We start from the raw sequence: 19,899 nt of genomic DNA, 5'->3' as shown, positions 1-19,899 counted from the left end.
CATCTGGGTTGTCAGACCAGGAGCGACCGCATTCATTAAAAAGCGGCCAAGTGCGAGTCGGACTCGCCCATGAAGGGTTCCGTATTTAGGCGATTTATGACGTATAAAAAAAAATACTTACTAGATCTCGTTTAAACCAATTTTCGGTGGAAGTTTACATGGTAATGTACATCATATATTTTTTTTAGTTTTATCATTCTCTTATTTTAGAAGTTACAGGGGGGGGGACACACATTTTACCACTTTGGAAGTGTCTCTCGCGCAAACTATTCAGTTTATAAGAAAATTATATTAGAAACCTCAATATCATTTTTGAAGACCTATCCATAGATACCCCACACGTATGGGTTTGATGAAAAAAATTTTTTTGAGTTTCAGTTCGAAGTATGGGGAACCCCAAAAATTTATTGTTTTTTTTCTATTTTTGTGTGAAAATCTTAATGCGGTTTACAGAATACATCTACTTACCAAGTTTCAACAGTATAGTTCTTATAGTTTCGGAGAAAAGTGGCTGTGACATACGGACGGACAGACAGACGGACAGACGGACAGACAGACAGACAGACATGACGAATCTATAAGGGTTCCGTTTTTTTCCATTTGGCTACGGAACCCTAAAAAGACAATAACATTATTTAGATTTTCAAATTTAATTATTTCTTTGTGTGGTTAAAAAATGTTATCTCTATTTTTATTGCATATATTCTAAACCACAAACAATCATAATAATTGTTATATCAAAGATACCTAGATAGTACCTAATACTTTATTGTGGTCAGAAATACCAAAATATTATGTGCTAACATGGAACTAAGTAGGAAGGTAATATTTATTCCGACGAATTGAGAACCTGCTCCTTTTTATGAAGTCGGTTAAAAATAGGGGCCACTTGTTTTGAATGTTACGTGAAAAACACAACGTGAAAACAGGGTGTTCCTGCGCGCCTCGCTTGCCAAAATTTTGTTATAAGGCATAAATAAAAAATTAAATATAAGTAGTCAATTGTCAGTATTTCAATAAACATGAAATTAGTTTTCCTGTAGGTAATGAACAAATTCTTAGTGGCCCATATTTTCTTTTTTATCCGGAATGTTTGGAATAATGGCGCCCTTAGCGGCACTTGCACCATTCCACTAACCCGGGGTTAACCGGTTAAACCTGGAGTTATCATGGTTACCAGTACAATTTGACATTGGGTTAACGGTTTAACCGCTTAACCCCGGGTTAGTGGTGGTGCAAGTGGCCCTTAGTGGACTACCCATAGCGACGAAGCGCTCGTACTAGTTCACGCCTCTGCCGCTAGATGCCGCTAAGCTCACTAGCGCTAGTGTCGCGTGGCACAGCGGCACACCGCGCCAAGCTGCGGCCCCCAGTCGCGCATGCCACACGCTGCCGCACCCGGTTTCCGAACGGCGTGTGCCATTTAAGGTTATTATCACCGCGAGTCTGCAATAATATGGAATGGACGAACGAAAAATTACTAAACTTCATCAAAGACTACAGAAAATGCAAAGTACTGTGGGACATAAGGAACCCCAACTATAATAAACACAACATCAAGAAACGTAAAATCCTTATCGCTTTCGGACAGAAGTACGGAATGGACGAGGGCAGTGTAAGGAAGAAAATAAAGAATTTACGGAGTGCGTTTCACAGGGAACACCATCGGTTGACGAGTAAGATGAAGGATGAAAGCGATGACGTTAGAAAATGGTTTGCATATGACGCCTTGAAGTTTATACTGGATGTCACGGGACCTTATATGACTAAAGTAAGTGTTATTAAAAATACCAGACACATAGTCAAATTACTTGTAACTTGTTTTTCTTTACATTGTTTCATTTTCAATCTGTTCACTATAAAAATGGCGAAATTCAAAACACGACTTTAATATCAGTACGTTAAGGTAAAAAAACCGGCCAAGTGCGAGTCGGACTCGCGCACGGAGGGTTCCGCACCATCAACAAAAAATAGAGCAAAACAAGCAAAAAAACGGTCACCCATCCAAGTACTGACCCCGCCCGACGTTGCTTAACTTCGGTCAAAAATCACGTTTGTTGTATGAGAGCCCCACTTAAATCTTTATTTTATTCTGTTTTTAGTATTTGTTGTTATAGCGGCAACAGAAATACATCATCTGTGAAAATTTCAACTGTCTAGCTATCACGGTTCGTGAGATACAGCCTGGTGACGGACGGACGGACGGACGGACGGACGGACAGCGGAGTCTTAGTAATAGGGTCCCGTTTTTACCCTTTGGGTACGGAACCCTAAAAATCAAATGTAGAGTGATACGTACGCATGCTGTTTGTACTGTACTCACAGTACCGTAAAACGGGGTGACTTTAGGAAATTTTGGGGATACTTTGATAGTTTTAAAACTGCCACAAAATTAGCATTATTCATTATTTTCCCGAACTGTTCGTATAATAAGTTAGATTATTATACATACTTGTTTACCTACTAATAAAAATTCCGAATAAAAAATGTTATGGCTGAAAAACTGAAATATCTAAGTCGCCCCTGCATTTGAAAGTCACCCCGGTTTACCGTAGTAGGTAAGTAAAAGAGGATGAGGTGTTCAAAATGAGCCAAACACAACTTTATTGTTAAGAAAACAAGAGCGTGACGTGCAGATTTTGAATACATAACATACCCGACTCCCTTAGCTATTTTTGTTGATATGTGTATATTATATTAGGTATCTATGTCTCACTATTATCATAATAACACCAATCCTTGTGGTTTTTATTTCTACTTGACTTGTAAGTACCTAGATAGTCTTTTCAAACCGCAGTGTGTCTAACACTGAGTATTACTCATGTGGTTATTGCCGATATAGGCTATGTGCATAAATATGGCGACTTGGCACAGCTATATATAATTATATATGACATGAGTATATTATAACATATAGGTATGGGTGATGAATTGACGATCAATTATTTGACAGTTGATCGTTGATATTAGGCAGCATCAACATTTTTACCTACGTATTTAATTTACCTACACGTTATTGCACCTTCAATTCTCCACCATGCATTTTGCACAAAACCACTTTGCATAATGTTGGTAAATTACATTTTAAAATGAAGAGGTTAAGGTTTATTTTAGTTTATAATTTGTAAGTTTACCTACTCCATATAATTATTTTGACGTAAGTACTTAATTATTAAATGAAGATAGATCGTTGTCGCCAGGGAGGACATAGGTACTTACCCCACATAAAAAAATATTTTTGTTTTGGCTATCAAAATCAATCGCATTTGTTTAATATCAGAATTTTTTTTTCAAAGAGAGAAGAACAATCAAACTCTGCAGAAGAATCATTTCAAGAAGAAGATTACGACATCGACCTGCAGGAACCTTTTGATATAAGCACTCAATACATTCAACTAATGGACGAATCACCAGAAAGATCTAAGAGTCCAGACAAACAGAAGTCGCTAGTAACAAGTAACGAGGAAGATGAATACGATCTTTTTGGCCGCTCTATGACCATGCAGTTGAGAAAAATGCCAGAATTAGTAGCGTTAGACTTGATGCAGAAAATGCAACTCATGGTATTTAACGCGAAAAAACAGCTGAACAAAGTGAAGAACAAGAAACAAGTGAAAATACCTCAGCCGGTGTCGCACAGTGTCCCATCTACAAGCAAGGAGAGAATTCGTTCACCGTCTCCTTTGTCACATAAGTCGTCCCCTCGGTCGTCACCTATGTACAAGTTTGAAGCCATTAGTCCTGATGAAACTTGTGCGGAAGACAATGCCGATAAAGATTTCTACGAGTATATGATTACTGTAGAAGATGATAAACTGGGTTGTGAAGGAATAAATAAAAATGCAAGCAACGAATTGAAGCAACAGTTGAAAAGGAAAAGCTTAAAGCCAATTGATCCTCTAGAAGTAAAACGTATTAAAGATTAAGAAAATGTTGGGCATTATAAGTAAGTATGAATCATGTACTTTGACCTGTTACAGTAAAATACTATATCACCCATTAGGTACGAAATAAATTTTATTCATGAATCTTTCGTTTCGGTTATTCCACATGCCTAAATGTCCCTCGAGGAAATACCACATATCCATGTCATGCAAACTTGTGTTGATAATGGTTTTATTATTTTTTAACCACATATATTTTGAGCTATACAGGCTGAACCTTAAAAGCCACGACTTATTCAGGCCGCGCCCCTGCGCCTAGTTGACGATTTTGGCCGATTTTACTTAAATTTCCAATTCGTCATGTCAATTTTCTCATTTTATTATGAATTAAAAGAATACATCTAGACCACCCTAAGTATGCACTGATTTGGCAGTAACAATGCATATACAGGACGTCCCACGACCTTGGCAAATAGATAGGAAATTTATTAAAAGAAGACTTCATTTTTATTTTTAAAACAATACGAACTGTTTTCCTCTCTGAACCGGGAATAAATAAAAACCCGCTAAACGTGGTAACAAAAAACCTGCAATTTTACTGTAGGTACTGATCGAAACCCTCAATCGTAAAAATTTATGTCTTCCAAAATGTAGCAAAAACTAGGAATTTTGACATTTAATAAAATAATACCATCATCAGTACAATTTTGCTGCTAGGACTAGATATGTATATTACTGAATCGCGATTAGAAAGGGATTGAGATAGCTGTCAATCCATATTGATTTTGACGTAAGTGTATGGAAATCTGTTATTTCTAATCCCTTTCTGATCGCGGCATGATAATACTACTGACCTCGTCGAAATAAATTTGTCCTTACTATGTATCAAACTTTTTATGACAACCGTAAATTAAAAGAAAAATAATATAATAAACTTGTAAGAAATATTAGAAAAAAATGCAAAACATAACCAGCCCAGCAGCGGGTCTCGAACGCAGACTACTAGGCCCGACCAGGTCTATGTATGTGTACTAATTTCGTCGAAATTTGTCCTTAGGTCCTTACTATGTATGTAGTATCATACTTTCATGTCAAAAATAAATTAAAATAAAACTTGAAAAAAAAATAGGTATACGGGTAAAAAATTTAAGAAAAAATGCAAAACATAACCAGCCTAGCGGGTCTCGAACGCAGACTACTAGCATAGGTAAGCTATTAATCTGCGCTCAAGCTACCGCCCGACCAGGACTATGTGTACTAACCGTGTCGAAATTTGTCCTTACTATGTCATACAATATGTCATGTCAATAATAACAAAGAGAATTTAGATTTACTCAATTCTCTTTGATAATAATTTACATCAAATCAAAAATAAACTTATAATTAAAAAAAACGCAGTACATATCCAGCCAGGGTGCATTACATTTTTTATTATTACTTTTCATATATTATAGTTTGATATATCGTTATTTTGAATAACGTAATAAATGGCATACTACCGCAATACCTAATTAACGATATACATCATGTTATTATTGGTATAATGGTCATAAGGTATATTTACACTTTGTCTAATATACATTGTCATAATTATTACATACTCTAAAGCATATTATTTGTTATAACAAGTGATATCACATACTTATTTGTGTGGCATAATAGTTGCATGACATAAATGGGTTAGGTTAGGTTAGAACTGCGACTCCGCACAAACGAATAACTAACTAGCAAAAGGAGGGTTAGGTTAGGTTAGAACTTTGATCCTCCGTAGAATAAAATACCTAGCAAAAAATGGTTTAGATTAAGTTTGAACTGCGGCCCTCGCAGAATTGAAAACCGTATAAAAATTGGTTAGGTTAGGTTAGAACTGCGACCTCCATAGAATAAAAACTTAAAAAGTTTGTAAAACTTTACGTTATCATTAAATGAAATATGACAAAAAATGTTATACAATACAGGGTGCTTCCTGTAACAGGAGCAATAAATTAAACTGAGGGCTGTACTCCTCAAACTGACCAACATTTGTTCAGCAACTTTTGAAAATAACTCATGTTTTGATTTTTATTACACTTTAAAGTTTATTCTAAGACGCAATGTATTGCAAATTTTGTTATGTTTAAAGCGTGACAAGCAACGTCAAGCACACTGATGTCAGCATACATTGAAGGCAATATTTATTTTGTATGAAAAAGAGGAAGTCTAAAGGATTCATAATTTTTAAAAGTCGCTGAGCAAATGTTGGTCAGTTTGAGGAATACAGCCTTTAGTTTAATTTATTGCTCCTGTTACAGGAAGCACCCTGTATATGTGTTTATATTTGATAAAATTGTATGAAGAATTACGTTATACAAAAATATATTATAACAAATGTCATTATAAAATATGTATTTATACTAATTAAAAATTATATTACAATAAGCATTATATCAATGACAGTTTAGATGAAATCACAATATAACAAAGGAAACGTATAATAAAAATTACATTATAACGTATAATAATATATCAAATGGCGTTATAACAAATGTATGATAGTTTTTTTATAATTATATTAAGCATTACACACCCATCCAGCCCAAGGGGTCTCGAACGCACACCTGTGTTTGCCTTCCTGTTCTTTACACGATGCAACTCTTTTAATATGTAATTTCATTTTCCCGTTGATATTTTTTTCCACACTGACTGACAATGCTGACTGTTCGTAATATATCCTAAGGGGAAGAGACAGGGAAGAGAACACAATTTTCTTGAAGAACTTATTGCTTAATATATGTAATTATTTCCCTTTTAATTACTAGGGCATGTATGGTAATACTTTGGTGAACCCAATAAATTAAGCTTAATTGTAAAGTTAATTGAGATTGAGGTTGCTCCTATTTTTACACATAAGTAGGCAGGTACGTGATTTGCAAATATGTACTTATGTACAGATGAATATGAAAATGTGTGTAAAAAATATGTTGGGATATTGTTTTGAGTATGTAAATATCGAAAAATGTCATAAGTTTAATTATTTGACAAAAAATGAAAAAGGGTTTTAAGTCGCACACAAATCCCACAATATTCCTGAACAAGCTATGGAACAATACCGTACTGGGCGGGAAGAAGTTGATAAGTCGAGATATTTTATTGAAGAAATTTGAACTTAAAATTAAATTGCATAAGGTTCAAATTTCTTCCATTCCGCGAGTTATCAACTTCTTCCCGCCCAGTACGGAATAATAACCTATTTATAAGAATAGCGAGAAAAAATATCACTACGTACCTACTTGAAAAAATATCTTCTTTAGGTAGTAACTAAAAATTATATAAACTGTTAGTTAATAAGTATATAATATGTAGCTACACCCACTGGGTAAAATTGTATTGATTCTCACTGTATTGCCTAACATAAACATGTATACCTATACATACAATTTATGGCTTATGAATAAATAAAAAATAAAAATAAAAGATTACGGAAATTAGTAGGTAGGTACCTACTTTGAATATTAGGTAGGTACATTTCTTTGTAATATCGGCTGCGGAACCCCTGTGTAGCCTGATATCCCCTTGGTAGGTATTTCGGTCGTTATCATTATTTCACTAATTGATGGGGGAAATGCGCACTTCACAAATATGGACCGTTTGTTTCAAATCCCGTACTTAGTGGTCACCCCTCAGAACACAAGCGATTACAATTCCGCACAGTAATTAATAATTATGTACACATAATCCCGGAGCACTCATACAGTAAACATGTCTGCTTATAAATTAACAATATTTGTATTAATTTTTTACTTCAGTTTCGGATATACTAAAATAGTTATCAATAAATGTTGCCCTTTCGACCAATATGTAGGTTTCAAAAAACATTGCAAGAATGATACGGGGGCTTACAATTTTACAAATTACAATTTTGGAGATGTGATTGTTTACGACAAGGATATTGCGGAGACGAAGAGGAAGGTGTTTGAAGTATTCACGTTGGTGCCTTCCAAGTCACGGAATTTTAGTATGATTAGAGCTTTCGATATGTCCAGGAAATTCAATAATTACTTGCTTGAGGTAAGATAATCTTTCACTATTTAATAACTATACCCTAAAACCACCCAACTAGTTAATATCTACAGTACTAGAGTTAGACTAAGACAAGTCTGCAAAGATTTGATAGCACACGCAGTGCAAGTGTTATTTTAAACGTCGAACTTCTATGAAATTATGTCAAATAAGTTTATAACACTTGCACTGCGTATGCTATCAAAATCGTTGCAGACTTTTCTTGGTCTAACTCTATGTATTTTTATTTATTTTCTAACTAAGTATCAGTAACAACTAATAGCGTGTTTTGGTTTTGTCTGTGTGTTTTTCTTTAATTTATAGAAATATTTAGCTTAAGGAATAAATACGACATTCAAATAATAGTCACCTTAGCAAAGATATTAGAATCAATTTAGTCAGCAGCAATAGTTGCTAAGCGGGCGAGATGTTCAAAATGATCTTGACGTGACTTTATTTTTAAGAGAATAAGAGCGCGTCAAGGTAATTTTGAACACCTCGCCCGCTTAGCAACTTTTGATGCTGACTGTACCTATAAAATAATCCGTAGAGTAAGTATGTTTAAGGTAAATGTTCTAGTGTTTGACAGTCTAATTTCAATAACTGACCGTCAATTTGTCGCCTATATTACAAAGAATTGAATTGAAGATGGTAACTATTATGAAAATGTCCATGTCCATTAAAATGTCCAATTTTACATAGAGATGAAACAAATGCTCAACGAAAGCTTATTAATAATTTGTTATTGTTGTTTAAGAAAATAAAAAGATTAGGTAAGTGCTTAGCTAACTTGTAACTTTATGGATTTTTAAAAATAATGTTGTGATTTCGGGGTTGGCTATATTTATTTAATTTATTCAACCTAACAATAATGAATGCATTTATTTTTTAAAAGTTTATTCCGTGTCGTCGTTGGCACTCCTGCAATCGACTAGATATATATGATATATATGGGGGGGAGACGCCCCTTTTCGAGTTTTTATATGTTTTACGAGCAAAGCTTGGTCTCCCAGATATTTAAGAGTTATTGGTAATCCTAAATAAAGAAAACAGAATTAAATAAGTACATGAATGTCGATTAGGCAAGTAAGTACTTGCACTTGTGGATAGGGCAGATAATCGACAAATTGATTCGATATTAATACTTACAACTGTATATATCTTGTTTGTAAATAAATGATTATATATTGATACTTACACATCATGGAAATTACAAATTAGAACTAAGTAAATAATAGCCATGCCACCAATGTTTACCTACTTAGGTGAAGGTGTGGTCTTCTATTTTTATCATTAGCGAACATTTAGCGAAGAAATATGTACCTATTCGTCATATAATTAAATAGCTATTGCTTAGACAGTTCTTGTAAAATCAGCATCCCACGAGCCAATTACTTAAAGCTTTTATGATTCAATAAGTAACATGAGTCAAAATAACAAAGAATTTATAATTGTTATTGTAGCGTAATCTAACAGTTCTTGGTATAAACATCCTCCTCTGTTTACCGCAAGGATCACGTTATGACTCATTTCTTAATAATTAGGGACTGGGACTATATATATTTTTAACTAAAATTAACATTTTTAACTAAAATTAACATCATTAGTAAGGGATTTAGTAGTATAAGTAATTTTCCTAGAGGGAAAAAGTATAGGGATTTAGGCTAACCACAGCTACATAGATATGACTCTTCTAGTTTCGCAAAAGTACTTAAACAAGGGGTGGCTCTTTAAAATTATAAAATATTAGATTATGTTATCTGTTCATATAATCTATAGGATGGAACCGTCATGCAGGAGCTACCAAACTCCTACAACAGATTCAAGCCGATCGCAAACGACAAGTTCTGTATCGACATCGCGCTGCCGAACGGAAGAAATATTCACGAACCACGGTTCAGGATCTGGACGATCCCGACTCCGGTACCGGAGGATGAATTTGAGTCTAACAGCATCTTCCTTGTAAGTGGTAAGTAAACACTTGTCAATATAGTTCTGAAAAATGTATGGCGTATGCTTATTTTACACATTAAATAAGAGTAAAATAATTAATCAATTTTAAACAGGTTCAAGTAATAAATAGTAACCTAAAATTAAAACTACCTACAAAACTAAACTTACATTAAAATACTACTTAAAAATTAAACAACGATAGAAAAAAATACCCACTTATGAAAGGTGCCCTGTCTGTGCCCTGCGAAAGGGTGCCCATGAGGCTGGCTACATTACCCCGCTGGATGGCTATGCCTATTCGTTGACCTAGGAATGAGCCAGCCCTAGGGTCACCCGAGTCTCAAGTATTTTTTTTTTAATTTCCTATAAAAGGATTACTAAAATAAATAATAAAAAAAAATCTACAATAAACTATACTAATAATAAACTATACAAATACTAATATATGACGCACGAAATTGTTATGTTACAACACAAATATTCTTATAGGTACCTTGTGGTATGACGGGCTGTGGTCGATGCGAATTAGGGAGTCGATTCTAATGTAGCATTTGATTATGGTTTTGAACTGGTTTAGATAAGACCTTAACGAGTCTTAAGTAGTGATTGTCGCGCAGCTTATGCACGACTTTCACTTCATTTTGCATGCACCAATCAGCGCGAGCCTGAGCGTGCTTCAAGGTCGTATCAAAACAAGTTCGAAACTGTAATAAGTTAAATCGGAATCGGGCTCCTGGTTCGGAAGTAAGTTACTTCCGAAAGTTCACATTGAAGTGTTACTTCAAGTAACACTTCCATGCTTACAACAGTACCTTCGTTGAAATGTAACTGATAAATACACATTTAAAAAATATACGTAGTGTAGATAGAAACAACAATGTTTTTGAAATCGGTAGCACTACGCCTCCATATTGCCAGCAATGTAACGGCTAGTTTTTTCAGTAACCTACATATGGTCATTTCCATATTTGGATCAAATATTTACTCTATATTTTTTCCAGGATTCCTCGTATCCAGCGTGTTTCTGATCCTAGTCCTGATCGTGTACTGCCTGCTGCCGGAGCTTAGAAACTTGTGCGGAAAGATCCTCATGGCTTACGTGGCCTGTCTGCTTGCAACATTTCTTTCGTTTGCGCTGCTGGATTTTATTAGCATGGCTGATGAGAATACGGAAATTATCTGTCTTATATTTAGTAAGTTCTTAAAATAGGTACAGTTAAAAATTCCTGTGCCACTTTACTATCTCGGCAATCAATATGAAAACCGCTAGAGATCTCGAAACTTCTCATATCATTATAATAGTCACTTTGTCAAGTAAATGTGAACTTGGTTTAAACGTCAATAGTAAAGAAATTATTTTCTTTCAGCATTCCTGATTCATTACTCCTGCTTGGCATGTTTTTGTTGGATGAACGTTATGTCTATCGACATCTGGTGGACATTCAGGTATGACATACGACTAATTATACTGGGTCAACCAAATCTTGTCAGTAAATAGGAACAAAAAAAACTATACTCATCCTTTTCTTTTGGGTGCTAGTACTAGAGTAAGACAAAGATAGTATGATTCTCTCTGTCTATGTTTGAAATCAAACAGACCTTTGACACACTATAAGTAATATTATTTTATTAATACCTAATTTAATAAATAAATGTAGTAAATAAGTCATACTAGATTCGATGTTCCTTATATAGTTTCTATTGTCTAGGAGAGGACACTGACTTCTGCAACACAGGTCTTTACCTAGCTCAGAAGTCAGGGACTTCAAAACCCACTTAGTAACTTGTTTTTTGACAATAAAAATATTTTATTTTATTTTTTATTTTATTTATTATTAATTAACTACCTATTTTAACTAGTCGTCTCCCATAAAAAAAAAGGTTGAAGAGATACTCGTACTTTCGGTCCGGAAACCTGCACCAACTTTTAGTGTGTTGTTGGGCATACTTTGTACTACCTAGTACCCACACACAAGTCCACTCGAATACCTTTAAATGTAAAAAGATCTTGTCTTTAACCGCTTTGTTGTGGTAAGAGTAAGTAGGTTCTCTACAAAAACCTGACAAATTCCACCATTTATGTGTCTTATTGGTAACTTTCTATTAATTAACGGTGACGCAACTTTATTGACAATATTTATCCTTCGACAGAGGATACGCCAAAGCTCGGCCCATTCACCGGCGAGGAGAGACGTTCAAGTTCCTTATGTACTGCCTATACGCCTTTGGCATGCCTCTGGTGTTGACTATCGGGATGGGTGTCATTGACACAATGGACTTGAGGCATATCCCTTGGTTCATAAAGCCTGACATTAATGGAACAGGATGCTTTTTAGAAGGTACGTTTTTTGAAGTGAAAACTTCTTTAGCGGCGCTGTGCACTTTTTGAGGCGGGGAAAAAATGTTAAACTCGAGATAGATCACGTGACCGTAAGACGGACACGTGACCTGATCCAAAAACTGTTACATGTAATGTCATTGAGTTTTTATTTATTGATTTAAATGCCATCTAGTGAGTTTCGCTCTAACTGGTATTAATATAACTCGAGTACTAACAGTGATGTGCTTAGGGGTTTCAAGTAATTAACGCTAACGCTAGATGGCGTTAACCTCAATTATACGTAGTGCATTTTGCACTAGTCATTGAGTTTTCACTTCTGCCGGCACTCCCTGAGTGCAACCCGTTGTTTTATATTTGGTATAGGTAGTGGGCGACTGGCTACTACGGGATTCATTAGTCCCCACAAATATAAGCGTATTTTGGAGGGCAGTTTTATTTTTAATTATTCGTGACTATAATCACGACTACTTTGATTTCAAATGTTTCAATGTGACTCTCGATATTTTTTTTAATACCTATATAATTATGATTCTTTAAGTATCACTAGGAAGAATTATAACTAAAGCATTCGCCTGAAGCCAAACACTACCAAATTCAGTAAAAATAATTAATCGTATCAATGAATGGTTAGAACCGGGAAAATGCGGATAATTTGCGGTTATGGTGCGGATGTTTTTACGTTATGTTCGTGGGATTTCGCCGGAAGTTCAGACTCTGATAATATTAAACCAACACTGCTTATGCTCGGCATCCTAATTATTTTGTGTACATGTCTTAATTAAATTTTCTGTTGTAATGTATGTTTTTACGCCAAATAAATAACTTCTATTTCTAAAAACATACTACATAGACAACATTTTTAAAAGTAATCTATACTATCTATAGGTGTATTATTTATAAAATATTGTTAATTAATATAGCACGAGTAGCACGACATTATTACCTACTACATATTTAACAAATATAACTTTATGGTGGAACTAATCTGTTTTGTGTTATTTTAAAGTAGACGCACTTTTATTAATCTTACGCTTACCCAGAATTGAAAAAGTTATCTGACAAATACAGGTGTGTACCTATTTCATGAGATTTCCACGGTTTTGTAATAATTTAACATAGGTACGTCTCCTCGAACCAAAACAAACAATAATAGCGCTTTCTCTTCTACTTCTACTGAAAGTCCCATAAGACCATCTCGTTCTGTAATCTTCCCCTGCTCCCTTGTCACTTGTCCCTTGTCCCTTGTCAACTAAAGGTAGGTAGGTACTATAAATAGTATTGTTCCTCTGAGCATCATTTTGACTATCTAGTCCACATCTAGTCAAATAGACTCGCTGTGTGTCAATAGGCTTAATTTTAATTATGTGGAATATTTACAGGCAGCGGAAAATTTATGTACCTATACGTGCCAATGTTAATCATCATCGTCATGAATTGGATCCTGTTCCTCATGACCTCGTTCAACATCTGGCGCCTCAGCCGCGGCACAGCTGTGCTGGACTCGCCTGCTGCTGGAAACCCTTCTGCTCATAGGACGCACCGTCACAGGTCAGTTAACTTGACATGTCATCTGATAGTAATTGCACATTATTTATTTTCTTATTCGATTTTATTTTTATTCTATTTAGATTCCAACAATCGTAGTAGTTTTAGAGATACAGCTCTTAAAACTTTTAGTGTGGCCCACGTACCTACCTACAAATTACACCAACCGTCAACTTATTAGTTATAACTAATAAGTATTTATTAATTTTAACTGTTTTTAATTTTATTTTATTTTATTTATTTTGATTTTTAATTGTATTTTAACATTTATTTGTATTATTGTGATGTGTAATTATTATTGTTTTTGTAATTTTATTTAAATTTATCATGTACTTATGGATCATAGTTATCTGAAATAAATGTATTTTGATTTTTGATTTGATTTTATAATCTTGCCCCAGATTCATGTTGTACCTGAAGCTCTCCGTGATCATGGGCGTCAGTTGGGTGCTGGAGGTCCTGAGCGCCCTGTCTCCAGAATACCGCGCCTGGTACCTCAGCGACGCCTATAACCTGCTCATGGGCTTCTTCATCTTCCTCATATTCGTTTGCAAGAAGAAGATCGTAAAGAAACTTGAGAAGAGGTACGTTATACTGTGTCCTAAACTCGTGCATTTGAAGCACTTCTGTACCTGAAGCTCTCCGTGATCATGGGTATCAGTTGAGTGCTGGAGGTGGTCCTGAGCGCCCTGTCTCCAGAATACCGCGCCTGGTACCTCAGCGACGCCTACAACCTGCTCATGGGCTTCTTCATCTTCCTCATATTCGTCTGCAAGAAGAAGATCGTAAAGAAACTTGAGAAGAGGTACGTTATACTGTGTCCTAAACTCGTGCATTTGAAGCACTTCTGTACCTGAAGCTCTCCGTGATCATGGGTATCAGTTGAGTACTGGAGGTCCTGAGCGCCCTGTCTATAGAATACCGCGCCTGGTACCTCAGCGACTCCTACAACCTGCTCATGGGCTTCTTCATCTTCCTCATATTCGTCTGCAAGAAGAAGATCGTAAAGAAACTTGAGAAGAGGTACGTTATAGAGTGTCCTAAACTCATGCATTTGAAGCACTTCTGTCTTCTGTTGCTGCTGAGGGTCTTAAGCGCGGTGATAGGTACACATGTAAATTTAAAATTTGTGCTAATATTATGGTTAGGGGTGTAGGGGCTGGCATAGTATAACAAAGGTGTAGAATACAATACGTTGTCCTGTCCTGTTCGAATAGTATCATTTTACAGGTAAAATTTCAAGTAGGATTTCTTATTAGCTTGATACCGCCCATGTAGTAAGTTTACTTATTGTTGTGGTAAATACAACACAGGAAATTTAATACTAAAAATCCATTATTATCATTACTCCCTATAACATGACTTATGTACATGCTATTAGACAAATAGTAACAAAGAATCTGAGTCATTCATACATTATTAACTGCGTTTTCCTTCCATGGGTGACCCCGTTATTTACTTATTAATAAGAATAAGTAATGTATTTCCTCTTATTTTCCGTGTTTAAATTACTTAAGTGAACTAGTTATGATTTATTTACTTGTTTTCTGAGAACTACACTCCCTCACTTTGTTCTGTTCAAGTCAGTGCAACGTTAACTTAGACGGGCTCTATCATAAATTATATTTTTTTTTTATTCCAGACTGTGTTCCACACGCACGCAATGGTCTCCGATCTTCACCAAGAGCCGGTCCACCAGCGTTTCTTCAGATTCATCAGACAGCCAGGATACGACTTCTCAGATCTGCTCGAGCCCGTCTGGGGTTAGTTATTATAAGGCGTGAAACCAGACAGATTTTCAATTTGGAACTGCGGCCTGGGGGCCTACCATCTCTATCGCTCCAATTTTATAAGAGCTATCGCTCGATTTTGCGGTACTTAATAATAGATTTCCAGCCGCGAAAACGGAATTTCAAATCAAATTGCGAATCGAATTGCAAATTGCGGGCATTTTTCTCTGTCATTCTAATCTAATTACGCCTTCATTGGAGTAAAAGAGAAAGATCCCCGCAATTTGCGAAATTCGGTTTTCGCGGTAGCCCCTCGGAAGATAGGTTTTGTAAGTATTCCTCAAAAGTTACCGATTAAAAAAATTGTGTTAAGTACGGAAATTTACTATTTTCTAAATCATTTATTTTGTATAATATCTATAGGTATTAGTAGGTCTTGACAGGTGGTAGAATTTAAAATCAATATAATTATCAGCTTGTATACAATTGCAGGCGGGATAACTTTTTAGAAATAGGTACCTACCTACCTACTGTTGTAAACAAAAATATTGTATATTAAAATTGATTCGCTACCTACTAGATGTGCATCGTGCGCCTAAGGAAAAAGTGATAAATTATGTAGCAAAAATGTGAACTTTTGCGCGCTCAGATTTTAATATCCGCTTGGCATCACTATCGCGCATGTTACAAATATTTTTATGAAATTAGTTAACTTATAACTGGCCAAGTAAATATTGTCAGTAAAAAAAGGCGCGAAATTCAAATTTTCTATGGGACGATATCCCTTCGCGCCTACATTTTTCAAATTTGCCACCTTTCTCTACTGACAAGATCAGCTAGGTAACCTATGAGAAAATGTGTTCACAAAATCTAAGAGTATTAAAATGCATTTATTTAGTTTAGATAGATATAATAACGAGGGTTGCCTGGTGAAACCCAATAAGTGACGAAAAGTGAGATTTTAATGTAAAGAAAGTTTTAGATTGATTCGATATCGCTCAATCTAATGGTAAAATCGGATAAGCGGATTTGACGTGTATCACGGAAATATGCCGAGTTGTTAACCCAATAAGTACTTGATTTGAAGTTTTAATTTAAAACTAAATACTACAAGTACATTTAAGGCTTCAGTTTTTAGTATTACTTAGTGGAAGAACCACACAAGACACATTTATAGGTATTTAGTGCAGAGTAATTTATACTAAATTCAAGTAAACACACAATGTAGAACCAGTTACTATTACTTATCCGGTCTTACCTCATTACGATTCGAACCTTAAGACGATTTTAGTAAGAATTAAAATACGTTTAAAGCATTTGTCGGATTCTACTTTTACGATATTTTTTATTAAACGTACAAACTATTTAAAAGAGTAACCCAATAAACAAACTTATAATAAGTATTCATTAAAAATATTTATTTTAGTCTAATTATCGGATTCTCGCACGGGCCTTTAACAAATTTCTTTAAAAAGTTGTTCGGAGAAGAATCCAATAAGTATTTTTGACGACCGCAAGGTCATGCGCCGCCTCGACAGGTAGTGACTAGTTACGCGATTCACACGATCGCAAGCGCTGCGCTTCGTCGTTGCATAGTTATTTTAATGGAAAATAGCTGTTAAAAGTTGTGTATTGTATTAATGAAGGTTGTGTATGTGTTAAAAGTTGTGCGATGGGTGACCGAGGCAGAAAATTAGTGCAACTAGCCTGCAGTAACAGGCTAGAAACAGGTAAAATCTAATTTTCTAACCTAGAAATACATTTAGAATTGTCGTACAAAATAAGGATACCTAATCATGTTATGACCTAATCGCCTGAACGATATACTTCGTGTTTATAGTACTGTGTTTAAATAACAATATATCTAAGATATTGAAACCGTTAATAAATTACGAAAAGCAGTGCGAGGGTTGCGTGGTCAAACCCGATAAGTGGAGCAAATGTGTTTTTGAAATTGTAACTGTAGGTAAATTAAATGACGTTCATATACCAATCACAAATTATCGGGTTTGACCACTCACCCCTTTAATTGTTGTAGTTTCATTTAGTGCGACTTCAAGCGAGCTTATCGGGATTTAGCACTAACTATCAATCGAACCACGCGACTTTGAGTGATGCTTACCGTACAGTACAAAACAATAAAAATGTAGTTTAAATTAAATTATGCTTGCTTAAATTATTGAATAATAATGATTATTTTTTGCGTTCCAGCGGGATCAGGAATAACAGATTTTCTATGTCGGGACCTAGTGTTTTAACGGCAAACGAAAACATAAGATGTTAACTGCAAAACAATAATGATGGTAAGTTTCCATGGTTTAAAGATCCGTAATAGTATATTGTGCATTAACCTCGTAAGTCCCCGCGTACTTGTAAAAGTACAAAATAGTCCGCAAAATACCTGTACATTATTGTACTTATGGATAAGATCAATAATTAAAATATGTATTGTGTATGACCTTATTTGTACTTACCCGAGTTTATAATCCCGTTACTGCCCGTGAATGATTTTAAGTTATTGTGTTTTTGGCACTCATACTTTAATTTATTCGTTTTCAGACAATGACTCCTCCGATCTTGATGAATCGCAAATTGATATCGCCGCCCAAATGCACAATATTGTCACCGATGATAATAATATTACGGCAGACTCAAGTAAGTCTTTTGAAGATTACATAAAAAAATGATATTAGGATCCATTCGTTAACTATGTTAATATGTAACTTAATTTATTGTGCTTATATTTATTTCCAGATGATGAAAGTAATTTATTTGGCAGTGACTATTCGGATGAAGATCCCACTTACGTGCCAGATCCTAAGGACTATTCACCAAAGCAAATAGATTCAGACTCTGATTTTATTCCTGAAAGTCCGAATGCTTTCTCCAAACAGGAAGACTTCTTTTGGTGGTGTTTTAGATCGAGTTTGGATTTCTGTAGAAGGTGACTATTCAGCAGCAGCTTATGTTCAAGATTCAGATTCAGAAAACGATACACCTCAGCAAAATGATTCCGGCCATGATATTATTATTCCTGAAACTCCCAGCCCATGCAAACAGCAGAAACGTTCCTTGTCGATATTTAACAACGTTTGTATTTCTGGAGAAGGTGAATGCATAAAAAGAGCTTCTTCTTATGTTCCAGATTCAGAGGACGACCCATTAAAAGTATTACATCCAACTGACTCTAGCTGCAATGACAGTATGATCCTTGAAAGTTCAGGTGTTCGTTCACAAGTGGAAGACACTGTTTACTTTATTGTAGACAATATTTTAGACAGAGTTTGGAGTCGTGTCGAACCCTTGAAGCGACGTAAGCAAGCTAAGCCATCTGAATGGAAAATAAATATCGCCAAAAAGCGAAAAATGGAAGGGCTACCTTGTGTGACCCAAGGCATTAAGCGTCCTGCTAAAGTTCCAAAGCCTATTGAATGTGATAAATCCCAATTCAAATGTACTGAAAAGTCTTCCGAAGAAGAACGTAGCAGTTTGTGCCGTTATTTCTACAGTATGGATTTCCGAGCAAGAAAGAACTTTATTCTTTCTTGCATAAAAATTCAGCCTGTTAAAACTAGAAAAGTACAGAAGGCATCTAATAAAAAGAAGCGTTCATATAGTAAAAAATGTTTCTTTCAAAAACCAATGATACCACGAATGAGGCCGTGAACTGGCTGAAAATTAAAAGGACTAGGTACGTGAAAGGAGATTTCAAAATTTACTTCAATTACGACATGTCCGAGGATTTTCGTCAGATGTTTCGAGACAAAAGCCAAATATACCTATAACAAGAGCTAAGAGACAGTCTAACCCACCATCAGTTGCAATGCCATGGCCAGAAGAGTTAGAGCCAAGATACAGTAGTCAGTTACCTATAAGCATTGCTAAAAAAAAGATTTAGAGACCATGTGCAGGAAACAAATTATACCTGAGGAGTAACATGGATGGATAAGAAGCCTAAAAACATTTGCTGGCAAAGCACCAAATGTTTCAGATGAAGAATAATTCCGTTCTCACTTGTAGATTTACTTCTTTTTTTGAGTTTTTTATAAGTAATAAAACCTCTTAGTAACATTAACGGCTTTTTTCTTTTTGCGTAAACCCAATAAGTCGAGACCCTTTGGTAAAAGACATTTTTTTACAGGAAAACTAAATGAGTTACATAACTAAAACACAAATTAACTTAAAGTGGATAAAATTACCTACACGAAGAAATTATAAAACTACAAATTTATTTATCAAAAATTAGTATTTGATGACCATAAACCTTTAACATCGTTTTTCTCCAAACTAGGTTTCTCATACTTATTGGGTTTCACCAGGCAACCCTCGATAATTTAGTTCATAGTTATCTGTAAGTACCTATTTACCTACTTGCTGCTCTAATACAGCTTGGTTAGGTACCTACCTA

The 19,899-nt window shown here is 35.2% G+C and overlaps 2 protein-coding genes across 2 annotated transcripts in view; both read left to right on the top strand.

Moving 5' to 3' along the window:
• Positions 1–14,412, top strand: part of LOC134653104 (G-protein coupled receptor Mth2-like) — a 222,907-nt gene extending 208,495 nt beyond the window's left edge. Inside the window, exons 2-8 of the mRNA XM_063508406.1 lie at positions 7,690–7,931; positions 9,702–9,891; positions 10,877–11,068; positions 11,243–11,321; positions 12,027–12,218; positions 13,600–13,764; positions 14,163–14,412. Of these exons, the coding sequence (XP_063364476.1) occupies positions 7,881–7,931; positions 9,702–9,891; positions 10,877–11,068; positions 11,243–11,321; positions 12,027–12,218; positions 13,600–13,764; positions 14,163–14,397 (1,104 nt within the window). The 5' untranslated portion in view covers positions 7,690–7,880 and the 3' untranslated portion in view covers positions 14,398–14,412. The remainder of the gene's footprint in view (positions 1–7,689; positions 7,932–9,701; positions 9,892–10,876; positions 11,069–11,242; positions 11,322–12,026; positions 12,219–13,599; positions 13,765–14,162) is intronic.
• Positions 1,436–3,937, top strand: LOC134653107 (uncharacterized). The gene is made up of 2 exons (XM_063508410.1): positions 1,436–1,771; positions 3,297–3,937. Exons 1-2 carry the CDS (start codon positions 1,457–1,459, stop codon positions 3,924–3,926), a joined length of 945 nt encoding a protein of 314 aa, XP_063364480.1. The 5' UTR covers positions 1,436–1,456; the 3' UTR covers positions 3,927–3,937.
• Positions 14,413–19,899: the final 5,487 nt, after the last annotated feature.

This window comes from Cydia amplana, chromosome 12 (assembly GCF_948474715.1).
Source record: "Cydia amplana chromosome 12, ilCydAmpl1.1, whole genome shotgun sequence".
Taxonomy (NCBI): Eukaryota; Metazoa; Arthropoda; class Insecta; order Lepidoptera; family Tortricidae; genus Cydia; species Cydia amplana.
Note: the sequence above shows the minus strand (reverse complement) of the source record. Positions and strands in the feature narration are given on the sequence as shown.

Excerpts from the sequence above, each read along its gene's own strand:
- LOC134653107 (XM_063508410.1), top strand. The coding sequence starts at position 1,457 with ATGGAATGGACGAACGAAAAATTACTAAACTTCATCAAAGACTACAGA. Across the intron at positions 1,772-3,296 it reads CGGGACCTTATATGACTAAA|AGAGAAGAACAATCAAACTC; the intron begins GTAAGTGTTATT and ends TTTTTTTCAAAG.